The sequence below is a fragment of the Clarias gariepinus genome, chromosome 20 (assembly GCF_024256425.1).
Source record: "Clarias gariepinus isolate MV-2021 ecotype Netherlands chromosome 20, CGAR_prim_01v2, whole genome shotgun sequence".
Classification (NCBI taxonomy): domain Eukaryota; kingdom Metazoa; phylum Chordata; class Actinopteri; order Siluriformes; family Clariidae; genus Clarias; species Clarias gariepinus.
This window is the reverse complement of record NC_071119.1, coordinates 18,610,352-18,631,805: the sequence shown is the minus strand read 5'-3', so window position 1 is coordinate 18,631,805 and position 21,454 is coordinate 18,610,352. Positions and strand designations below refer to the sequence as shown.

The window sequence follows — 21,454 nt, the reverse complement described above, 5'->3', positions numbered from 1 at the left end:
GAGTTTGAGACCTCTTAATCTCTGCCATCTGCGGATCATGGCACCCGCCGTGGTCTGTTTGGCATCCAAACCCCCACACACATACACACACTAGCTGTCTGGCATTCGCATATCGCATGCGCGGGCTGCCATCTGTGTGTGTTTGCGTCTTGTATATGCATGTGTGAAAGACACCGAGTGGGAAAATGGCAGCTCTGGTAAGAGGCTACAGTTCTCTTGGGGTCTGTCCTCGTGTCCTGGAGTGGTTGTGTCATTGTGCAGTGCGCCACTCACTTCGGAAATCGCTCCTCTTGCTGACAGCTCCTTCAGCTCCAGAATGCTTAACTACCATACAAACATGCAGTGTGTGTGCGTGAGAGAGAGAAAGAGAAAGAAAGAGACAGAGAAAGAGAGAGAGGGAGAGAGAGAGAGACTGCGACTGAGAGTGTGTTCTCTAAAGCAGCTTAGAAACCCTGGATTTTGGTAAGCACTCTCAAAGTAATTACAGCATACAAACATTACCTCTCTTCTCCTTCACACACTCTCCCTCTCTCTCTTTCATGCGGTATTCCTTTCCCTCTCTTTTGAGTTTCATGATATTTCCTCCTTTTTTTTAATGAATTCACACAGAAAGTTCTCAGAGATACTTAGTGCTTTTGAAGTTTCCACATGACGCATTGTGTAGCCTGGCGGAAGTTCCGCAGACGTTTCCGATTGGTCATTATTATTCAACCAGCGGATGACTTTTATCTCCAGATTTAGATCTCGGACAGTCTGTTCACAGGCCTCGAGGGCTGAGGGTTTGAGCTTTTCTTTTCATTCTTTTTGTGAAAGATTCATGCGAGATCAAGTAGGTGAATTAACTCACCATTCATCTGAAATAAATCCATGCACTGTAGAATTACCGGGCAGTTCAGAGTCACCTTAAAGCTGTAGGTCTGATTTATAATCAGTATAAAACTATACAACGGATGACCTTTTTTTTTTTTTTTTTTTTGTCGATGTACTTATCATGATGTCATTCGAGCAAGCAAAAAACAAAACAACATTTGAATTGCAAATTTGGTTCAACCCATTGGCTTGAATGGTGCCTCGGACCAATAAGACGGGACGTTTTGTCCAACGTTTCTTCAGTTGCCCTGAAGTTTACTTTGCACGTGAAATTGGTTCCTATTTACTGTTTAATGCATCCTGAACAAGGACAGAGTTTGACACTAAGCTGTTTTATTTTCCCTGATATTTTCTCAGAAATGGATAATATATATGATATATATAATTCACAGAAATATGGAGAATTCCTATAATTTAACATACAAAACATACAACATTAACAAGTACATGGCTGGAATTATTCTCCATCGTTCCTAGAAAGCAAGCCAACTATGATGCTGGATTTATAACATTAGCTTTCTGCCTTATAACAAAGCAAGTTAATACCAAAAGATTAAAGATGGCAGAAGGTAGAGCTGGGTGACATGGCCGAAAACTGTTGTCACTATATGAAAAAATATCACCAAAAAGTGGTAGGTTTATTATTTAAAAAACGCTTTTATAATTTTTCTGCTTCAACAATCTAATGTGTTTCATGGTTGAAACATGCCACTGAGTCTCCGTAACCACGGCAACCCGACATGCATGACATCCTGTCGCACAGCACGTATACATCGTTCCCCGACACAGAGTTTGGGCTTCTTTACTACTACTTTAAAGCTTTTTTAAAATTGAATTACTGATGTTTTTGTCCTGACGCACTGGATAGCAGAGTATTTTGGGTTTGTTTTTTTAGCTAAACTGCACTCCCTTGTATTTTAGGTATCCGAACAGGAAGTGATCAAAAACTACCATACTGGTAAAGCTGACCTGTCCATTTCTGTTAACAGTTCTTTCACTGTCTGTGCGCTGTTTCTTATTAAGAGATAGGATAGGCTGTTTTTGAGCTGGTGAGGGGGGGACATTGGGTTATCAGCGATTGGTACTTGCCTGATGAGCGAATTAATTTGTCTTAAACCAGATATCGCTTGCCGTGTGTAAGGGTCAATATTAAGCCATATTGTATGTGGCAATATAATCAAATTTAACTAGTTAGCTTAAAAAGTTATGTATAGCTACTAGTATCATTGAAGCACACACGAACAAGTGGCAAAATCAAACCTAACCTGATTCAGTCCTATGTGACCCCTAGTAAACAAGATTGAATGATACAACAACAAAAAAAACAACATTTTTTGAGATCATCAAACAAACCTAAATATTACACAAAGATTTACCTAAGTAAATACAAAATGCTGTTTTTAAGTGATGATTTCATTTATTAAGGAAAAAAAAACTCAACTTACTTTTTTTTTCAGATCCTGCCTGACCAAGTGAGACACACTAAAAGTTCTAATCTAAATAAATTCAAGAACAGATGAGAAACAAGTCAAATGTTTGGTCAGTCAATTGATTTATTTTCTACAGTCGAGAACAATATAAACGATAAAACCACATGTGGAATATATTTATAACAACATTAAGTAACAACAGCAGTTTTAAGATATGAATGTCAGCTGTTCTGGAACAGTTCTTGCAAGAACAGTATTGTCGAGTGTATTTGCAAAACACTTTAAGCTCCATGATGAAACATGTCTCTCATGAAGACCATCCCAGGAAAGCAAGGCCAAAACTTATCTCTGCTGCAGAGGAGAAGTTTATTTAGAGTCACCAGCCTCAAGAAATCTGCGTCATTAGAACTTTACAAAGCACAAGTAGCAGACACATCTCTATATCAGTTGTTCACATATTTTTGTAGAAAGAGGTAAAACATACTGTGGGAAAGACCATGGATTTACAGTAGAAGGTGTGTCCAAACTTTTGACTAGTACTTTATATATAAATGTTTAAAAAAACAAACCCAGATGAAATGGTACAAAGTTGAAGTAACCAAAAAACAGACTATGTTGATGAGTAAAGTTTGACATTTACTCAGAACCTCTTGTTTATCATTCGATACAGAACATTGGAAAAGTTTCAGAGAGCCACCTACTTGCATGTGTTACACTTCTTCATGCCAACCATGTCCACTTTTTTTTTTCCCTTGTAAATTAATTGATGGCATACAGTATAATTCAATGAAGTTCATTTCTGGTAACGGCTGCCAACACGTGGTGGTGCTTCCTCTCCGGAGCTCTCTAGCGCTGATCGCTAACGTCAGCTCTCAGGGTGTCTAATTGAAAGTTTAATATTCAAGATAGAGAGAGAGAGAGAATAATATCAGTTTATCTGAAAGCTTATTAAGACATACATGTTTGTGACAGTGCTAGGATTTGTGTGTGTGTGTGTGTGTGTATGCACATTCACACCTTTTCCTTGTCGCCGTCTTATCTAATGAAGGCAGCTTAAACAATTAAACAGTGACCTGGCTCAGGTGATTAGTGCTGAGTCATGTCACATTAAAACTCACAAATAAACATCCCTTGGAGAGTGTGACGCTAGCTGCTAATGCTAATCCTTAATCTGAGCTAAAAGATTTAGGCATTCTTAATAAATTGGTAAAAACAGGAGGGCTCCCCAGGCGTTTATTCACTGTTAGCAATATTAGCGATGGTAGCACTATTAGCAAAACATTAGGTGAAGTATTAAAACTGTCCAGTGCTAAAACTATATGCTAATGCTAATAATTTCTGAGGTGAAAGGTTTAGCGTCTACACAAGACAGCTAACCTTATATGTAGCGATATAATTTTTTTTCTCTTCTCTCTCTCTTTTTCTTTCTCACACACATTTGTTTAATGCAGCTAAATCTAAACCTAGCCTTAACCTCAGTATTCCTAATGAAACTTTTTTTTTGGTCACACAACTCTTTTACACAGCCAGAGCCAAATGTATTATCCGTTACACAGATTTCTATTTACCGTTAGGAACATTAGCAAAATTAGCAACAGTACCAATTTCTATAAGTGCTTACCTCCTGCAGGCCTATTTGGTATTCAGGTTAGCTTTTGTGACTGAAAGTCTCCTTGTAATATGCTAATCCTGCGTCCTGACCTCCCTCTCGGCAGAGTAAAGCTTTGCCTCATATGTCATAACTTCCCGCCGTCATCTCCCAGCATTTAGGGCTACATGTCAAACACGAGAAACGATAGCCGTGTAACCTAGGAATGGAGCCGAGCTCCGAAAACGCACTCCAGCCAGAAGGTAATTGACCTAATTTAGTCCAGATGCGGAGCCTCTGGATGTTGACCCGGAGCTCACCAGAATTGGGAGAATTGCAATCTAGGTCCTGTCTCCTTCATGTATCATTCTATACGAGCTGACAGGGGATCGTTTTAAGCGATCGCTTTAACTATCCTGCAGAATCGTGCCCCCGCTGACGGGTGACTTATTCAAGCTGGCATGCAACACTGAAATGAAATCCATCTCCAAAGGAACCAAGAACTTTTCTTTTTATCCTAAACTGATTCATTCACAGAGCTATATTATAACATTGATGTAAATAAGCCAGTATAATGTTAAACGCAGGTGCGTGGTGGTGAGGTTGTTTGTTGAAGGTGGATGATGACCATAGAGGTTAAAGGCTTGTTTTAATGGGTGATCGGTGGTAATATTTGTGTTTCTTAACTAAAATTGCTCTGAAAATTGACAGTGAAGGCTGCTTTTTACTTGTACATATTGGTGGTCGGTTGTACTATTTGATTATTGACAGTAGATGTAGGTGTTTATTGGTTGACATTAATGGTCAATGATAATATTTTGGTTTTTGGTGGTAAATGTAGATGTTTGATGGTCGATGGCAGAACGGTGGCTTAGTGGTAAGCGCTGTCTCCTTGCACCTTGCATGGAGTTTGCATATTCTCCCCGTGCTTGGTGGGGTTAATCCGGGTTCTCCGGTTTCCTATCACAGTTTAAAGATATGTAGATTAGACTAATTGGTGTACCCAAATACCCCGTAGTGTATGAATACAGTATGTGTGTGAGTGTTGACAGAAGGTCCTACCGCGGTCGTAAAATGGGAATAAATTCAGCCGTAATCACGGTCCCTCGTAGGTCTAAAGAGGTTCCTAGATAGATGGATTGGTTGTTATGCTTTGAGAGTTGATTTGTGGATTTCACTTTTTGATTGTGAATGTTAGCGATAAATGTTGAATATTGATTGTAAATATAGATGATCGATGGGTGATAGTATCGGGTTTTTGGTACTGGTAATGATGCTGATGCTGGTATTTGGTATATTGAGAGTAAATATTGAAGTTTATTGTTTGTAATTCTTTGGCATTTGATGGTAGATTTAAGGTTTTGGTTAAAAAGATTGATGTTTGGTGGTAAGTGTTGAGTATTGATGCGTGTGTGTGTGTGTGTGTGCGCCTTAAAATGGATTGGCACGCCATCCAGGGTGTACCCCGCCTTGTGGCCCAAGTCTCCTGGGATAGGGTTCAGGTCCATAACGACCCTGTATACAGAATAAATCGTTATAGATGATAAGTTGACGTTAATGTCTGATGATGTTGCTAAATGTGTTTTTTTTTTTTTGATGCAATGGCTTCGGTGGGTTTTCATGGTGTTTGGTGGTAAATGGTGAAAATTAAGGGTAAATGCAGGTCTTTGCTAGTTAATTCATTTTGGTGTTTGTTGGAAAATGTTTGCGCTTGAGAGTGAATTTTGGTGGTCCGTGGTTCATATTGGTGTTGATGGTGGATTTTAGTTTTTGACGTGAACATTGGTAATGTGAATATTGGTATCTTTAAGATTTTTTGAATAGTGATATTTGTTAGTTTGTCTTGATAGACAAAGAATTCAACAACTATGCACCCTCTTCTCCATATATTGAACTATACAGTATAACCTGACAGTGGATCGTTTAGGCATTTTATCCTGTAAATATGTGCCCCCCACTGACATGCGTTCAAGTCATGCAACTCAAGCCTCCACATACTGTAACACTGACACGAGATTCAGCTCTGGAATATCCGAGAACGATTGTTTTGACTGGAGAAAAAGGACCTCCTGCACTGTTGGTGGCAAAATGAAATGCTAACGATGTTAGACTGGTCCTCCTTGATGTGGGGAGTCATTAAAAATGACAAGGCCTGCTTGCACAGTAATGAGGCCTTCCTAGCACTGAAGGAAGTGTGTCTTAATTTCCTTGCTGCTGGAGGACGAGGAGAGGTGGGCATAATTAAGGCAAGGCTGAGATCTTTAAAGCTTTGAATTTACCAGAATGATGCTTTGTCTTGCGACTGGAAAAACGGCGTTAAGAAATGATGTGAAGTAATTAGTATTCCTTGTGATCTGATTTATTATATATATATTTTTAGCAGAACAACATGAGGAAGATGTCGTACAAAACTTGGGGGGCTTGTAAATTACGAACGTTTAGAATGATGAGAATACTGAAGAACTGGAAATTCCTTTCCTGTTTAAAATTTCTATTTTTTCCCAAAAAGTGGTTGATTTATTTCTTGGGGAACCATCAAATCTACTGTATGGGGACTTTTCCATTTAGAGTTCCATATAACTCTTGAAGGAAGCTAAGAACTGACTAAGGAACTCGCCAGACATGGGTTCTATGAGGTGAAGTAGAAGAATACGAGCTAGAAAGCATCAATTTTAACATTGTAGAATGAGTTGTTATGGGACGTTTGTGTTGTATTCTGGTATAGTGATGGGGAAAAACAGTTTGAATGGTATTTACTAATGACTTTGATAGATTTATTAAGAAATTAAAGTAGCAGAAGTTTGGTTCCTAGGTTGAAGGATTTTCTGTAGATTACTCATTAGGAATCCATGTTCTTCACTAATCTTTTGTCAAGCATATGGATGCGTTCCACAGCTCAGTTTTCTCTCCCTTTCTCTTTTCTCATTCATTACGTATTAGCGAACTCTCCCTCTGTAGCTGTTCTTTTAGTGCTTGCATATGGTCACCAGACAGATGGAGGTGCCATAATTATCACTTTCCGGAGACAAACGTGTGAATGACATGTGTAGTAGGGGGAATTACAGTATGCTGGATTCTTTCATACGTGCTCATACACACCTCTTCCATGTTAGCTGTACTCTCATAGACATATTCAGTAAACATATTCAGCTTGTGTTTCTTTACTATACACATATAGTTTTTATGTGTAGCAAAATGGACGTGTGTGTGGGTATGAGAGAGAGAGAGAGAGAGAGAGAGATGCTGGCTATGGGCCCATGTGTCTCTTCAGTGCAGTTTGGTGGAGTTTGAGGTGTTTGTAAAGTGAAATGGATCCGGAGGTTCAACAAAATCGGGTCAGGGGTGTTTTAGTTCTGACAGGGTAACTAAAGCTCTGAGCGTGCCAACGCAGAAATTCTGCTCTGAACGTCAACAAACTCAAAGCTTGTGTTTGAGCGCGGCACCTGTGTGTGATCAGCGCAAAGCTTAAAGAATCCTTTTCCCTTTTCACACAGGGTTATTTGGCTTGTCATTTTTCCAACAGTTTTTTTTTTATTTTTATTTTTTTACAAAACCGACAGCATCTTGATGTCAATACGGCAGTAAGGTGTTAACTCGTTGTAAAGTGTAGTTCTGGTTATCGGATGTAAATGGTACTGAAGTTTGATGATGAACATTGTTTTCTATTAAATATAGCTATATGAATAATGGTGCATAGTGTTTTTGATGGTAAATTTGATTTTGTTTTGTTTTATTAATGATGTTTTTAAGTGATTGAGGTGATGGTAAATACAAATGTTGAATAGTGATTTGAATAGTGAATAGTTCTTGGATTGTGAACATTGCTGTTCTTAATGGGGAATGTTGACCGGTAAATATAGGTGTTTGGTGCCAATTATCAATTTAATTGTGTGCACCGTGTATTTAATGGAGTTATATGTTGTATTATTATTTTATTTTTTTGGTGAACAATAATGTAAATGTACATGAAATGTTGTTTTCTAAACATTGGAGTATTTGATGGAGAATGTTGACTTCCGAGGGTAAATGTAGGTGTAATGTTGATAGCTTGTTTTTTTATTGTGGTCTTTGGTGCATTTGGTCGAGAATGGTGACTACTCTTGGTAAATGTTGGTAGTCAATGTTGTATGTTACTGTATTTGGTGGAAAATGTTGACATCACATGGCAAATGTAGGTGTTTAATGTTAATAGCTAGGTTATTTATTGTGTGCATTGGTTTGTTTGATGGAGAAGGGTGACTACTCATGGTAAATATAGTTGTTTTCTTCTGATAGTTGTTTTTTGATTGTGAACATTGGTGTATTTAATGAATAATATTGTGTACTCAAGGTAAATATGTGTTTGTGATCATTTGTACTGCTACTAATGGTAAATGCAGATCTTAAATTTAAATATTTGATTGAAAATGTTGACTATTTATGGTAAATGTTGGTGTTTAATGTTGATAGCTTTGGTTTTTTTTATTGTGCATGTTGGTTTATTTGATGCAGAATAGTGCTAGTCTACTTCTAGGATGCAGATTAATCCCTGCTATCCGTCTCACTCAGATGAGGATGGATTCCCTGTTGAGTCTCAAGGTTTCTTCCTATTACTATGTCAGGGAGTTTTTCCTTGCCACTGTCACCGCTGTACTCGGCTTGCTCATCAGGGACAATCTTATCATTTTAATTCATACACATTCAGGTTTCATACAAACGTAAATAATTCTTTTAAATGTGTGAAGTTGCTTTGCGGCAATGTCAACTGTTAAAAGCACGATACAAATAAAATTAAAGTGAATTGTGTATGTTGGTGTATTTGGTGGAGAATGTTGACAACACATGGTAAATGTACTGTGTATGTGTTTAATATGATAGCTTGTTTTTTATTGTGTATTTGATTGAGAATGTGGACTTACTATGGTAAATGTTGGTGTTTATGTTGGTGTATTTGGTGGAGAATTTTGACAACACTTGGTAAATATAAGTGTTTAATGTTGATAGTTTGTTTCTAATTGTGTACGTTGGTGTATTTGATGGGGAATGATGACTATGGAATGATATCTATGGTAAATTCTGGTGTTTAATGTTGATAGCTTGTTTTTTAATTGTGTTTGTTGGTGTATTTGGTGGAGAATGTTGACTACCTATGGTAAAGGTTGGTGTTTAAAATCGATAGCTTGTTTATTATTGTGTACATTAGAGTATTTAATGCTAAGTTGAAAGCGTGTTTTTAATTGTGTATGTCGGTGTATGTGATGAAGAATGTTGACTACTCTTTGTTAATGTAGGAGTTTAATGTAATAGTGGTATTTTGATTGTGAACATTGGGGTATCTGAAGGCAAACACCGACTTTTAATGGTACATTTCAGTATTTGATGTTCGATGTGTTAAGGCATTTGATTGTCAGTATCGGTGCATAATGATAAACAATGTTTCCGGCAGTGGATGGTGGTGTTAATAGCGTTTGAAGGTGAATGCTAGTGATGGATGTTTGATGCTGGTGATTGGTTATTAATATTGATGAATGAATGTTTGGTTGACAGATTCTGCTATTTTTGATGTTGGGGTTTAAAGGTATGTGTTGGTATTTGGTGTCGTGTATCAGTGACTAGTTTTGAATGTTTTCGGTGGTGAATTTTCATCATCGGGTAGTTAATTGTGGTGTTTTGTCACGACCGGGAGACATCAAGTCTTGTAGATTTGATCTATGCCCCTTATTAGATCTTTATTCACTCCCTCTCTTTCTTTCTCTTCCTCTGTTCCTCTCGCTGTCTGTCTCAATTAGACGCTCAGCGCAGCCTCATAAAGTGCTGCTGGCAAAATTAATTTCAGCTCCTTATTTTGCAATCACCGTGTCTGTATGTGGGTGTACGTGTTAGCGCACGTATTATGGTCTGTTTTCTTTCTAGAGCACGGGTGGTCAGCAGTGATACCAGCCATAGGCTGAGAGGATTCTAGAAAGCAGCACCGTGTGATTTACGATGTTTGTGCCATACACCTAATACAGCTGTGAGAGGAGCTTCAAGTGACGCATATCTAATCTACGAGCGTGTCAAGTAAACACACGGAACTCGAAATTAATGACACCCTGTTGTCCCAGGCACAATCTGCTTCCAGCATATCATTTCTCGCGCAAAATCCCACACCTTCAAATATGACCGAATGAGGCACATTATGTTTTTTGGTGTTTTTGTACAGAATGCGAAAACCCCCCCCTCGAAAAAAAAAAAAAGGATGTTGATAGCTGTTGGAACAAAGTGTGCCGAGATTTATTCCAGTAAATAAAACGATGACTCAATGGGAGACGCGGAGAGCCGTCATCACCTTTGACAATGCGAGTAAAAGGAAAAGTTGGGAAACAAATTCTGTCAGACCGTATTGTTCAGCCAACCAGTCGGCTGGCTATTATGTTAACATTAACGTCAGTCTACTTGCCAGATCCCCAACCGTGACCGATTTGATTGACAGCAACCTAAGGCTTTGTTCTGGCCTGAAGTGTTTTTTTTTTCTTCTTCACAATTTATATTACGTAAAACAAGACTAAATTAGTACTTGGGATGGGTAAGGTTCTTTTGAGGTGACTAATACTGGTGTCTGGGGTGATTTTAGGAGGCTGGATTGGTTAAAAAAAAGCCATTAGGTTCTTTATTTTTACTTTACCATATGATATAAGTGCAGTTACCATGGAAACAATTAACTCGTGGTAGAAACAAGCAGAATCTACAAGGCAGCCATGTTCGATAGTGTGATACATACATACATACATATATATATTTGTTTTTAGCAAACAATTACATGAACGACCTTGCTGGTGTGACTCAAGGTCGCGTATGAAAATACTCCTTTTTGCCTCATGGTAAAGAACGTCGCTGTTTCATGTTGCTTTGTTTCTCTAGGTGTTCATCACACACACACACACACACACACACACACACACACACACAGGTATGATATTTGTACTAAGATTAAAGTACTGGACAGGGAAATGGACAGGAAGAGAGAGAGAGACAGAGAGAGGTATTTGTTGAAGACATCTTTCCCTCCAGTCCGCTTTGTTCTTGAAGCAATGTTGAACATTCGTATTGATTTGTTAGCCTAACTAGAGCGCGGGTGTGTATTTGTGTATGTGTGTGGTGTTTTTATACCGAACACGTTGTATCTCTCTCTCTCTCTCTCTCTCTCTCTCTCGCTCTCTCTGGGTGTGTGTGTACGCTGTTTGTGAAATCAACTGGTAGGAGGCCCATGTAGAAACCCGTCAAGTCTAATTGAACGGCTGATTTGGAGCTGACGGTTTCTCTCTCTCTCTCTCTCGCTTATTTTCTCCCTCCTGCGGTGTGTCTCCGTCTCTCTCTCGCTCTCTTTCTCTGCCTCTCTTATTTTCCTCTTGCAGCCCTGATGAGGTGCGACTCAGGATGCAGTCGTGCTCCAAATACAAACTTCTATTTACTTCATGCTAGTCCCCCAAGCATCCCGAACTGACTCCATACCTAACTGCTACTTCTCCCTCTCCTTCTCCCTCCAGAGTCGTCACCCTCGGTCCACGTCTTCATGGACACCACCACCACCACCACCAGGACGAGCGCCCGGCCGAGTACGGTGTCCACAGCCACCACGTCTACCACCACAACCACCACCCCTAGCACTACCAGATCTCCGGCCCTGAGCGGGTTCACTCCGAGGGCGCACACCACCACCGTCGAGCTCCGACCTCCAGGTGGCTCCGGGCCCCTTTTCAGCACACGGCCACCGCCTTCCTCCATCCTGCCCAACAACGCCGCAGAGTTCTGTAACCCTACCGTAGAGGCGGAGCTTACCTGGCCGAAAACTCGCCAGGGCCTCACTGCCACACAGCCATGCCCTTTTGGAACAATAGGTAATTAATGCCATGTATAATTAATTAACTAACACAATGTGAATACGGGTTAACTGACAGATAGACACATTTCCCTCATAATACATGTCTCGGATACTCCAGTGATCGTTTTCATCCTATTATACTGTTTTTATTCTACTTTATAGTGACTTTTTCATTCTATTATATTACTAATCACCAGAATCACCATTCCTTTTTTTCTTTTTCTTTTTTGGTTAAGCCACAAAATGACTCATTCAAGCATTAAAAACCCATCTAACTTAAAGCATGAACCGGGTGCAGGTGATGGCAGGACGAGAACAGACGAGAGGGGAAATGAGGTCGCTGCTAAGGTTGATACATAAACTAGCATTTTTAAAATTGTATCCTTAGGCACTGACATGAAACATTTGTCACACTTCAGGTTCCGGGTTCGATTCCCACCCCAGATCTGTGTGCATGGAGTTTGCATGTTCTCCCTGTGTTTGTTCGCTGGGTTTCCTCCATGTACTCCGGTTTCCTCCCACAGTCCAAAAACATACAGGTCAGGCTGATTGGCGTTCCCAAATTGCCCCTAGTGTGTAAGTGTGTGTGTGTGTCCTGCAATGTATTGGCACCCTGTCGACTCAGGTGTACCCTGCCCTTTTCCCCCAAGTATCCTGGCATAGGCTCCAGGCCCCCCACGACCCTGTATACAGGATAAAGCGATATAGACAGTGATGAGTGGGTAATTTACTCCGAAGAAATGTGTGGTGGCTCAAAGGATGCCGTATATAGTGATAGAAAAGAGAAAGTGGAAAAGGGGATTTAAACAAAAAGCTTTAGTCTGGAACTGTGGAAATATACAGACAAGCTGGGGAGAGAGCTTTCCTTTAGTCAATAATCCTGTTTGGCGGGCATCGATGTGTTGTGGGTAGAAGATACAAGCTGCTAAATCAAGCAGTGTGGGGTTAACATACTCACACACAAACCAAAACACACACGAAGTATAGAAACATAACCATAATTCAATCGCTAACCTGCTTAATAATTTCCCAGGAAATACATATGTTAGGCGGCCATAACACCTAATGTTTTACAATCAATTTATAATTCTAAATAAATTAATGAATCCTGGCAGCCCTAATGGTTTTTTTTTTTTAATAACTAAATAAATGTATGAAATAATTCATTTATCCATGTAGAGTACAAGTTAAACATTGATTCTTTTTGAACGTTTGTGCGAAAATACAGTATATTTTCTGTTTTGTTTTTAAACATTTTAAAACTAATTTGCGTGTTATTAATGTTAGTTCCCCTGACAGGTCCGACTACTTTGAAGGTCGTTTCTTACTGATTTCCACATTGCTGCAGTATCTTATTATATTTAATTACAAGAAACCCGGCATGCGAGCTGTGAGTCACGTTTCAAATATTGCCACAATCCAGTCGCTCCTTTACATCCGGCTATGATTTTCTAGTCAATCAGAAGAACAATGCGATAACAAAAAAAAAAAAAAAAAAAAGATTTGAAAAATATATACAGTATATTACAGCACGAATTTTTAATAATGTTTAAATCTTGCATAAGGCTGTACATTACTGCACAAAAATTCTTTGTCACATATCCCAGCTTTTTTTTTTTTAGTAGTAGTCTGGGGTCAGAGTGCAGGGTAAGCCATTTTTACAGCACCGCTGGAGCAGACAAGGGGCCTTGCTCAGCGGCCCAACGGCGGCAACCTAGCGGATCTGGGGCTCGAACCGTCAACCTTACGATCAGTAACTCAGAGTCTTAACACACTGAGGCACAACCGCCCGTGGTGAAAAAGGTCAGAACATGCAGCGTGTTGCGGTTTGTTGTGTATGGAGCCGGGTAGCCACAGACTGACCCATGCTGACCCCTGCCCACTTGCAAAAACTCCCAAAATGAGTAGGTGAGCATTAGAACTGGACCCCAGAGCAATCCAACCAAAGGAAAGGAACTTTTTTTTTTTTATATATATCATGTGAGGAGATGGCACCAAGATGAAGTATGGAGAGATGGCAAGCCAGCAGAGGAGATGTGATGCTCTAAGCAATGTTCTGCTGGGAAACCTTGGGTCCAGCCATTCATGAAACTGTATGTCCAGTTGTTCCACACCAAATGCTCCCTTCCAGTCTTCAGAAATGGTTTGAGAAAAATGAAAAGTTGACGATATAGACATGGTCTTTAGATACTTATGATCTGAACCTGATCAAATATCTGGAGGACGTCCTGAACAAACAAGTCAAAGGACTTAAAGAACCTAATTCTAAACCTAATTCCTAAATCTTGGTGCCAGATACCACAATACACTTTCAGGGGTCTTGTAGAGTCCAATCCGATCTACTTTCATGGCACATGGGGGAGCTGTACAACATTGGGCATCATACTTTTTATGTTTTATACTCCGCGATGAAGGTGAAACACGTTTGTTCCTGAACTGCCAGAGATCTTATAGACGATTAAGAAGCCCTAGCTTGTCTTGTAATGGCTTGTGACGTTTATTTCACCATGAATTAGAAATGAGCTGCCTTCTTTTCAATCTTCTTTCTGTGCTTCTCTTTGCCAGGTGAATTTGATTTGCACTGCATTATTAGGCTGCTCTAACACTTCTGGAACTTTCTGAATAGAGTGTGAGGGCTTTGAGTGGAGCTGCTCCCTTAGTGTAAAGTGTCTGGTAGTGCGCATGCTGTCATGTCATGTCATGTGTGTGTGTCTATCATATACACAATTCTTCTTCATCCAACCGCCTTTCTTCTCTGTACTTCTGCAGCACTTTATTCTGCCTCTTGTGTTCTGTCTTCTACCCTTTTTCTTTTGTCTCTCACCTCATCTCCTGCCCTTGCCGTCTTTCTATTCTCTACTACTTTCTTGCTCACTTTTCCAGTCTTGCTTTTCACCCTGCTCTCTCTCTCACTCTCTCTCTCTCTCTGGCGCTCTCACTCTCTGCCTGCTTTCCTCTTTATCTACTAAAAAGAGGCTCGGGTAGAGGGAAATGAAGTGTCAGTCAAACTTTATATCAGTTCAATGTTGTCACAGTTTCGCTCCCTCCCTCCCTTCCTCCGTGCTGTTCTGTAACACTGGCTTGTTTCTGCCTCTTTTCTCGACTGATTAGTTTGCACGATTAGCCGCTTTCATGGGATCGCAAGGATGCGCCGGTTCGGGGAACAGAATTGGCTCCTACGCTCATATCCTGCCCTTGCACCTTAACGGTTTTCCGCATTCAAAGACTAGCTTATGCTCATTCCAGATATCATTAGGAATATGCAAAGTTAGTCTTAGCATTCATTAAATTCCAGAAAAGCATGGTGGTGGTAGCCTCATATATTGAAAATGGTTTTCAGCAATAGAGTTGGCAAGATGAAAGCCTGTTCTGGCTGGCATATCTGCAGATATCTTTTTATCTGCATAATTATTACCCCGTGCTGGGTCAGTACTCGACTCGATAGAACCACCTTCAATCACAACTACGGCTTTATGTTGTCTGGGATAAGTCTATAATCACTTTTGCACATCGGGAGCTTTATACTTTTCCTCCAGCCTGATGGCGAATCATTGGGACCTAGAATTTATGCACATGTTGTCATTCAGGGGCGGTGGTAGCTCAGAGGGCTAAGGCCCTGAGTTACTGATCGGAAGAGCAGCAGTTCAATCCCCAGCTCCACCAGGTTGCCACTTTTTTGAGCCTTTGAGCAAGGCCCTTAATCTTAACTGCTCCAGGGGCGCTGTATCATGGCTGACCCCTGTTATGCTGGGATATGCGAAGAAGGAATTTCACTGTGCTGTAATGTATATGTGACAAATAAAGGCTTAAATTAAACTCATTCTAAGTCTTTGTCTGGCCCATTCTAAGACTTTCAAGTTCTTGGTCTTCCAGGGTACAGTACCAGGCAAAAATTTGGGTTTATTTTTCTACATTTTAGAAAAATACCGGAGATTTAAAGCTATGAAATAACACAAATGGAATTAGGTAGTTAAGTAACAACAGCAGTCGAAGGTCAGTCGCTCCGGAACAGTTCTTGCGAGAATAGCGTTGTCAAGTGCATTCGCAAAACCCATCAAACACTATGACTCATGAAAACCAATCCAGGAAAGCAAGACCAAAACTTACGTCTGCTGCAGAGAAGAGCAGTATTTGGCGTTACCAACCTCAAAAATCACAAGTTAACAATTAGAGACATTATGAAGGCCTTACAGATTATAAGAAGCAGAGACGGTTACAATGTAAAAAGGAATTTAAAATCTAGGAAAGACCTTCGAATTAGTAGGTATGTCGAAACTTTTCAGTGAACATAAAGTCATAAAGTACTTTTTGACTGGGGTTGTTGGTCTACTCAAGAAATTACAGTATGCCACCGCCTCCATGCTTCAAGGTTTGAAAGTTCCATCAGGCTAGAGTTTACTGGGTTCCCCATGTGCTTTTTGGGTAAAGTTCTAACAGGATTTTATCCTGTATGTATTTTCTTTTCTTTTTTTCAATAATGTAAAGTACTGTGCAGACGTCTCGAGGCATTCCTCATTTCTTGATATTTTGCTTCCAAAGAGCCAGAACGTCTTGTGTTTTTTTAATGTCGTCTTGAGAAATAGTCCTCCAGACTTCTTGAAGGACTTTCTTTGGCTCTGGTTTTCAATCCAGTCCCTGTACCAGGCCAGTTTCAGAGTAGTGTTTTTCTGTAAGTTGTACTGAATTGTGTGTTGTATGTTTCCCCTGTAGGCAATGCTTCATTTGTGTGTACGGGTCCCGAAGGCCTGTGGGATCTTCAAGGTCCTGATCTCAGTAACTGCACTTCATCTTGGGTGAACATCATAAACCAGAGGGTAAGAACATCCCACAAAAAAACAACAACACACAGACACACTTTACATCCTTGCAACGGTGGCAGGTCAGTCGAGGACACGCGCGGTCCTCCGGGCGATAAACCTTATGATGTTGCATTCAAATCTTTAATCTCAGATTGGCCCGTTATCAAAATATTAAGGCACAAAAGGGAGTGCAAGAGCTACAGTATGTGTGTGTGTGTGAGTGTGTACCGAATCTTTAAGTGAAAAAGAAAAATACTTCCAGATCCTGCTACAGTTTTTCATTTAAAGTATCCCCCAAAGACAGTCAATGCTCCCCGCTGTTTGTCCCTTATTTGTTTTCCTGGAAGAAAGAAAAAAAAAACAAAAAAACCCGAAGCGATCAAAGGAGAAGTACAGAAATTGGCTCATTTAAAGCGAGGCTTCGTACAAGTGTCAGGTGATTATGGTGGGAGTTGGGGATTTGGGGGTCTATGTATACTTCATTAACCGGGCACAAATGATTTATAAGACGGGAGTTCGGTTTTACCACAGGTGTTATTATTCTCTGTTAGGCAAATTTCCGCTTGCGAGTGATGCGGCCATCAACCTACCGCGGAAACTTAGACTTTCAAATGAGGATCAAGCTGTCAGACTGAGTCCTGAGAGACGGAGCGAGCGGTGGAGAATAGAGGAGATGGAGACGGAAAGAAGACAAAAAGAGACAAGGAGTGAGGGTGAATGAGGTTGTTGGAGTGCGGACGGGGGGTGGACTTGGTTAGTGGACAGGAGAGAAAGAAGGAGAAAGCTTGAAACGCTCCGTGTCTGGATGAACCAGTCACATTTGCTGGCATGTTGGAAAAGTTATTATCGTGCACCACATGAAATCAGTGAGACGATTCTGATTAACTCTAAAGAAGAAGCGTCTTTCTGTTTCGTAGCGTCATTTTGGTCCTCCGAAGAGTTTATACAGCATGTGTGGGACATCACTGTCAAAAGGTATCGATCAGGAATAGGATACACAAGAACATGTCCAGGACATTAGAGCTCTGTGAGGACTGACATCAGCAAGTGGACAAAGTGAGGTACCACAGGGACGTGACCAAGGACAGGAACTGATCTGTTCATCTCTCTTCATGTCTGTCTGTCTTTCTGTCTGACTCTCTATGTATCTATCTATCTGTCTGCCTGTCTTTCTGCCTGTCTGTCTGTCTGTGCACCTTTCTGCCTGTCTGTCTATCTTTTATCTGCTCATCTCTTTTTGTTCTGTCTGTCTTCTCTGTCCTTCTATCTATCTATCTATCTATCTATCTATCTATCTATCTATCTATCACTCCATTTGTCTGCTTGTCTGTCTGCTTGTCTGTCTGCCTGTCTGTTTGTTCATTTTTTCATCTGCTCATCTCTCTTTCTTCTGTCTGTCTTCTATCTGTCCGTCTGTCCTTCCGTCTTTGTGTTATCTGTCTTTGTGTTTGTGTTGTCTGTCTGTGTTGTCTGTCTGTTTGTCTACCTGCCTCTTCATCTTTCTCTGTTCCTGTCTGTCTGTCTGTCTGTCTGTCTGTCTGTCTGTCCCAGCACTCGTTTAGCAGTGACGTTTTTCTAAGCGCTCGGTTGAAGTCTCCTGCCTTGTCCTATGAGGCCGTGTTTAAAACTAAAGCGTGACCTTCGTGTTTGGAGTGTTTTTTTGCCCGACCTGCTTTGGATAAAAGCAGCTTCCAAACAGAATGGACGCGGAGGCTAACCTAATCCCGAGGGGGACAAACACACCCTTATATCCCGTCTGTCGGAATTCATTAAGCCTTCAAGCCCCTGAGCCGCGAGGTCCGTTCCTAAAGCCGGGTCTGGACGCGCTCATATCCCCCCCCATCATCCAGCCGCTGATCGGCTCAAACCCAGCCTGTGCTACTGGTGTGTGAGGGAAGTTTGCCATCCTGCGCTCTCACACTCACACACTTACACACACACACTCAAGCCTCAGCCATTGATTTGATAAGTCATCCTCTGTATCTTGATGCACTGCACTTGTATCTAACAAGTGTTGTTTTTCTTCCCAACTGAATTGGAACATTTCTGTCTAAATTGGAGCAGTGATCTGAAACCATTCCTTCAGCACGAGCGTGTGTGTGTGTGTGTGCGCACGAGCATGCGTGTGTGTGTGTGTGATTACGGGAGCTGCCTGGCAGAGATATGCACAGTAATGTAAGTGCCAGCAGTGAGGCCAGACTACTACAAGGCTTCAGTTTATTCCTCGCCGTCTACACGGCTCTCATTAGCAAATAAACACATTTGTTCCTGCGCTGGAGGAGGTTTTTAATTAAATCCTTCTCGTGGAAAAAAACTAAAAAAATACATAAACACCCTTCAGAAAGTGCTGCAGTTCACTGGAGCCATTTTATTCCGAGATAGGCTTGTAATTTTTTTTTTCTTTCCCCCTCGTCTTGACTTAAAAGCACCCAACTCTGGCTGACTGCAAGTTAGTAAGGCTTTTCGAGACGAGAATGTATTTTCCCCTGGCCCGTGGGGGGGATACTAGTGCTTCTTGATGGTGTTAAAAAACCACAGTCTGTGGAATGCAGAAGGATTTCGGCAGCTGTTGCGAGATGTGAAGCGCACGCGAGACAGCAACCGCGCTTCTTCCACTTGGCCGGAGCGTTTAACTGCAGGGCCGTTAGACTCGAGGCGGATCGAACGCAGCCTGAAGATCTTCAGCGTAGGTGATACTCGGTCTGTGTAACCCAACACCGCTGTTCACTTAACCTAATATCTGTATCTGGACCCTAAATGTTTTTTTTTTTTTTTCTATTTTCATAGAAATTCCGCTATTGGAATTTATGAAGAATATCGAAATTGAATCCTTTAAGCTTAAGCATCGTTTCATTATTATTGAACGTATAAAAGTGTGCCGTTCAATAACAATAAAGAGACTGACAGTATGCAATGTTACAGCGTACGAAGCGATGACGAATGACGCAAAGCGTTGCGTGTGAACCAGGTTATTTAGTCATATAGTGGAAATGTTGTATGATTTTATTTTGTGTGTTTTTTTATTTTGAGAAGTTTTTTTATTTTGTATTTGCTTATACAGTATATACAGTACGTAAAACCCCCTCTACAGTAATGCACTCATCCCAGTGTTTCACTAGTGCTTGGATACCATTAAGTATCTGGCCTGGCCTCCCAGGAACTCCACAGATATGTCAAAATGGCTTTGAACAAGGTCCAGGACTGTACGTGGGATGTGACAGTAACTCCCAGTTAATATAAGAGTTCCCATAATGTACAAGTGGTGTTGGTGAATGATTGTGTGCACAGTTCCCACAGATGGATGCACCGATTTCTGCATGTTAACCCGTAATTTTTCAACAGTCAGGGGTTCCAATATCTTTCTTCTTTGCAAAAGTCAAAGTCTTCTGTAATTTGTCAATTGGTTTTACACCTTTATTCATGAGGAATTTGATCCCGGATTGACTTTGACTTTTTGTTTAGTCTCTTACTTTAATCAACATTTTCACTTTTAAGGGAAAAAAAAGAAGGCTTTCAGGTTACAGGGCCGAGCCAAACTTAATTTTATTTAAAAATAAATAAATAATAATAATCTTTATTATCGTTTTTTTTTCACTGTTTTTTTTTCTTCCATTTCCTTATTACTAAAATTTGAGAAATGATGTATGAACTATGAATTAAAATGGAGTCCTGAGATATGCGAAGTGCATGTAAATGGAAAATAAATAAACATTTATGCAATTTCATATTAATTAAATGTTCTTGCAGCCAAAGTCTGGTTAACATGATAAAAAGGATGAAAGGTCAGTTTTTTTACTTAGTACTACCTAAACTTTAATATACAATATTTCCCAAAGTTATTTGGAATAGAAAATAAAATAACCTAAACGTACAGTACCAATCATGTCAGGTAAACATATTTAAAAACCAATAATAAGTCTGAGAGTCTAAATGTTGTTACATTGCATAATTTAAGGAGGGTAAATACTTATGCACAGCACTGTACACTGATCAGCCATAACATTACAATGCAAACCATTATGCCCAGTATTGTGTAGGGGCTCTTTGGGCAGTTCTGGACCCTCAGGGCCACGGCGTTGGCGGCGGATGCTTTGGGTGCTGGTCCTCGTATGGTGTACTGAGTGTTCTGGTACCTTTCTGTCACGGCCAGCATTGACTTTCTTTGTTCTACAATGGCTTTCCTCTAAGGTCGGACCAGAGAGGCTAGCTTTTGCTTCCCACATTCCCACATGAGCCTTGGGTGCCCATGATCCTGTCACCAGTTTACTGGTATACATGATGTTAAGGTTATGGCTGATCGTTGTATATCCCGTGATTTAAAATTGATGTTTTAAATAAGGTTCATGAATAAAATATTTGACGCTATATGCAATATTAATCAATGCCTGTGCTTTGTTCAAAGATCCGAACTGGAGAGACAGCAGCCATCATCTTACGCGAGCTAGCGGAGCAGACTAAGGGCCGCATCCACTCCGGGGACGTCACGTTCACGGTGCGGGCCATGGGCCAGCTGGTGGACCTGCTGGACGTCCAGCTGCGCAACCTCACTCCGGGTGGCAAAGACAGCGCCGCTCGCAGTCTTAACAAGGTACAGTCTCTCTCCTCTCCTAAAGCTCTACTTAAACTCGGTAGGGTCCTCTAGCGTTGGACTGTAAACGGGGTTTTATACGAGTGTGAAATTTTTTTTGCGAGACAGCCGCTGTGTTTGATTTAAGCTTCATAGCAAGCTGTTCAATGTCTTGGCGCCTTCCAAGCAGCCTTCAGCCCAAAAGCAGCAACTAGTTAATAGTGATCACACACTGCGCTAAGATCGTTCGACAGGTACGGAGACGAGAGGCTACGCGGCGGCGGTAGAGTCCGGCCGGGTTCTTTAAGTCTTATTACTAGACTTTGAGGACTTTCAGACTGTTGACTCGGATTTGCTGGC

At 40.8% G+C, this 21,454-nt stretch overlaps 1 protein-coding gene across 13 annotated transcripts in view; it reads left to right on the top strand.

Annotated features, from left to right (window-relative positions):
- LOC128508385 (adhesion G protein-coupled receptor L3-like) overlaps positions 1 to 21,454 on the top strand; it is a 321,516-nt gene that overhangs the window by 214,300 nt on the left and 85,762 nt on the right. For all 13 annotated transcript variants that reach the window (XM_053479696.1, XM_053479700.1, XM_053479690.1 and 10 more), the window contains 3 exons: positions 11,394 to 11,744; positions 16,439 to 16,542; positions 20,930 to 21,115. In XM_053479696.1, coding sequence (XP_053335671.1) covers positions 11,394 to 11,744; positions 16,439 to 16,542; positions 20,930 to 21,115 — 641 coding nt within the window. The remainder of the gene's footprint in view (positions 1 to 11,393; positions 11,745 to 16,438; positions 16,543 to 20,929; positions 21,116 to 21,454) is intronic.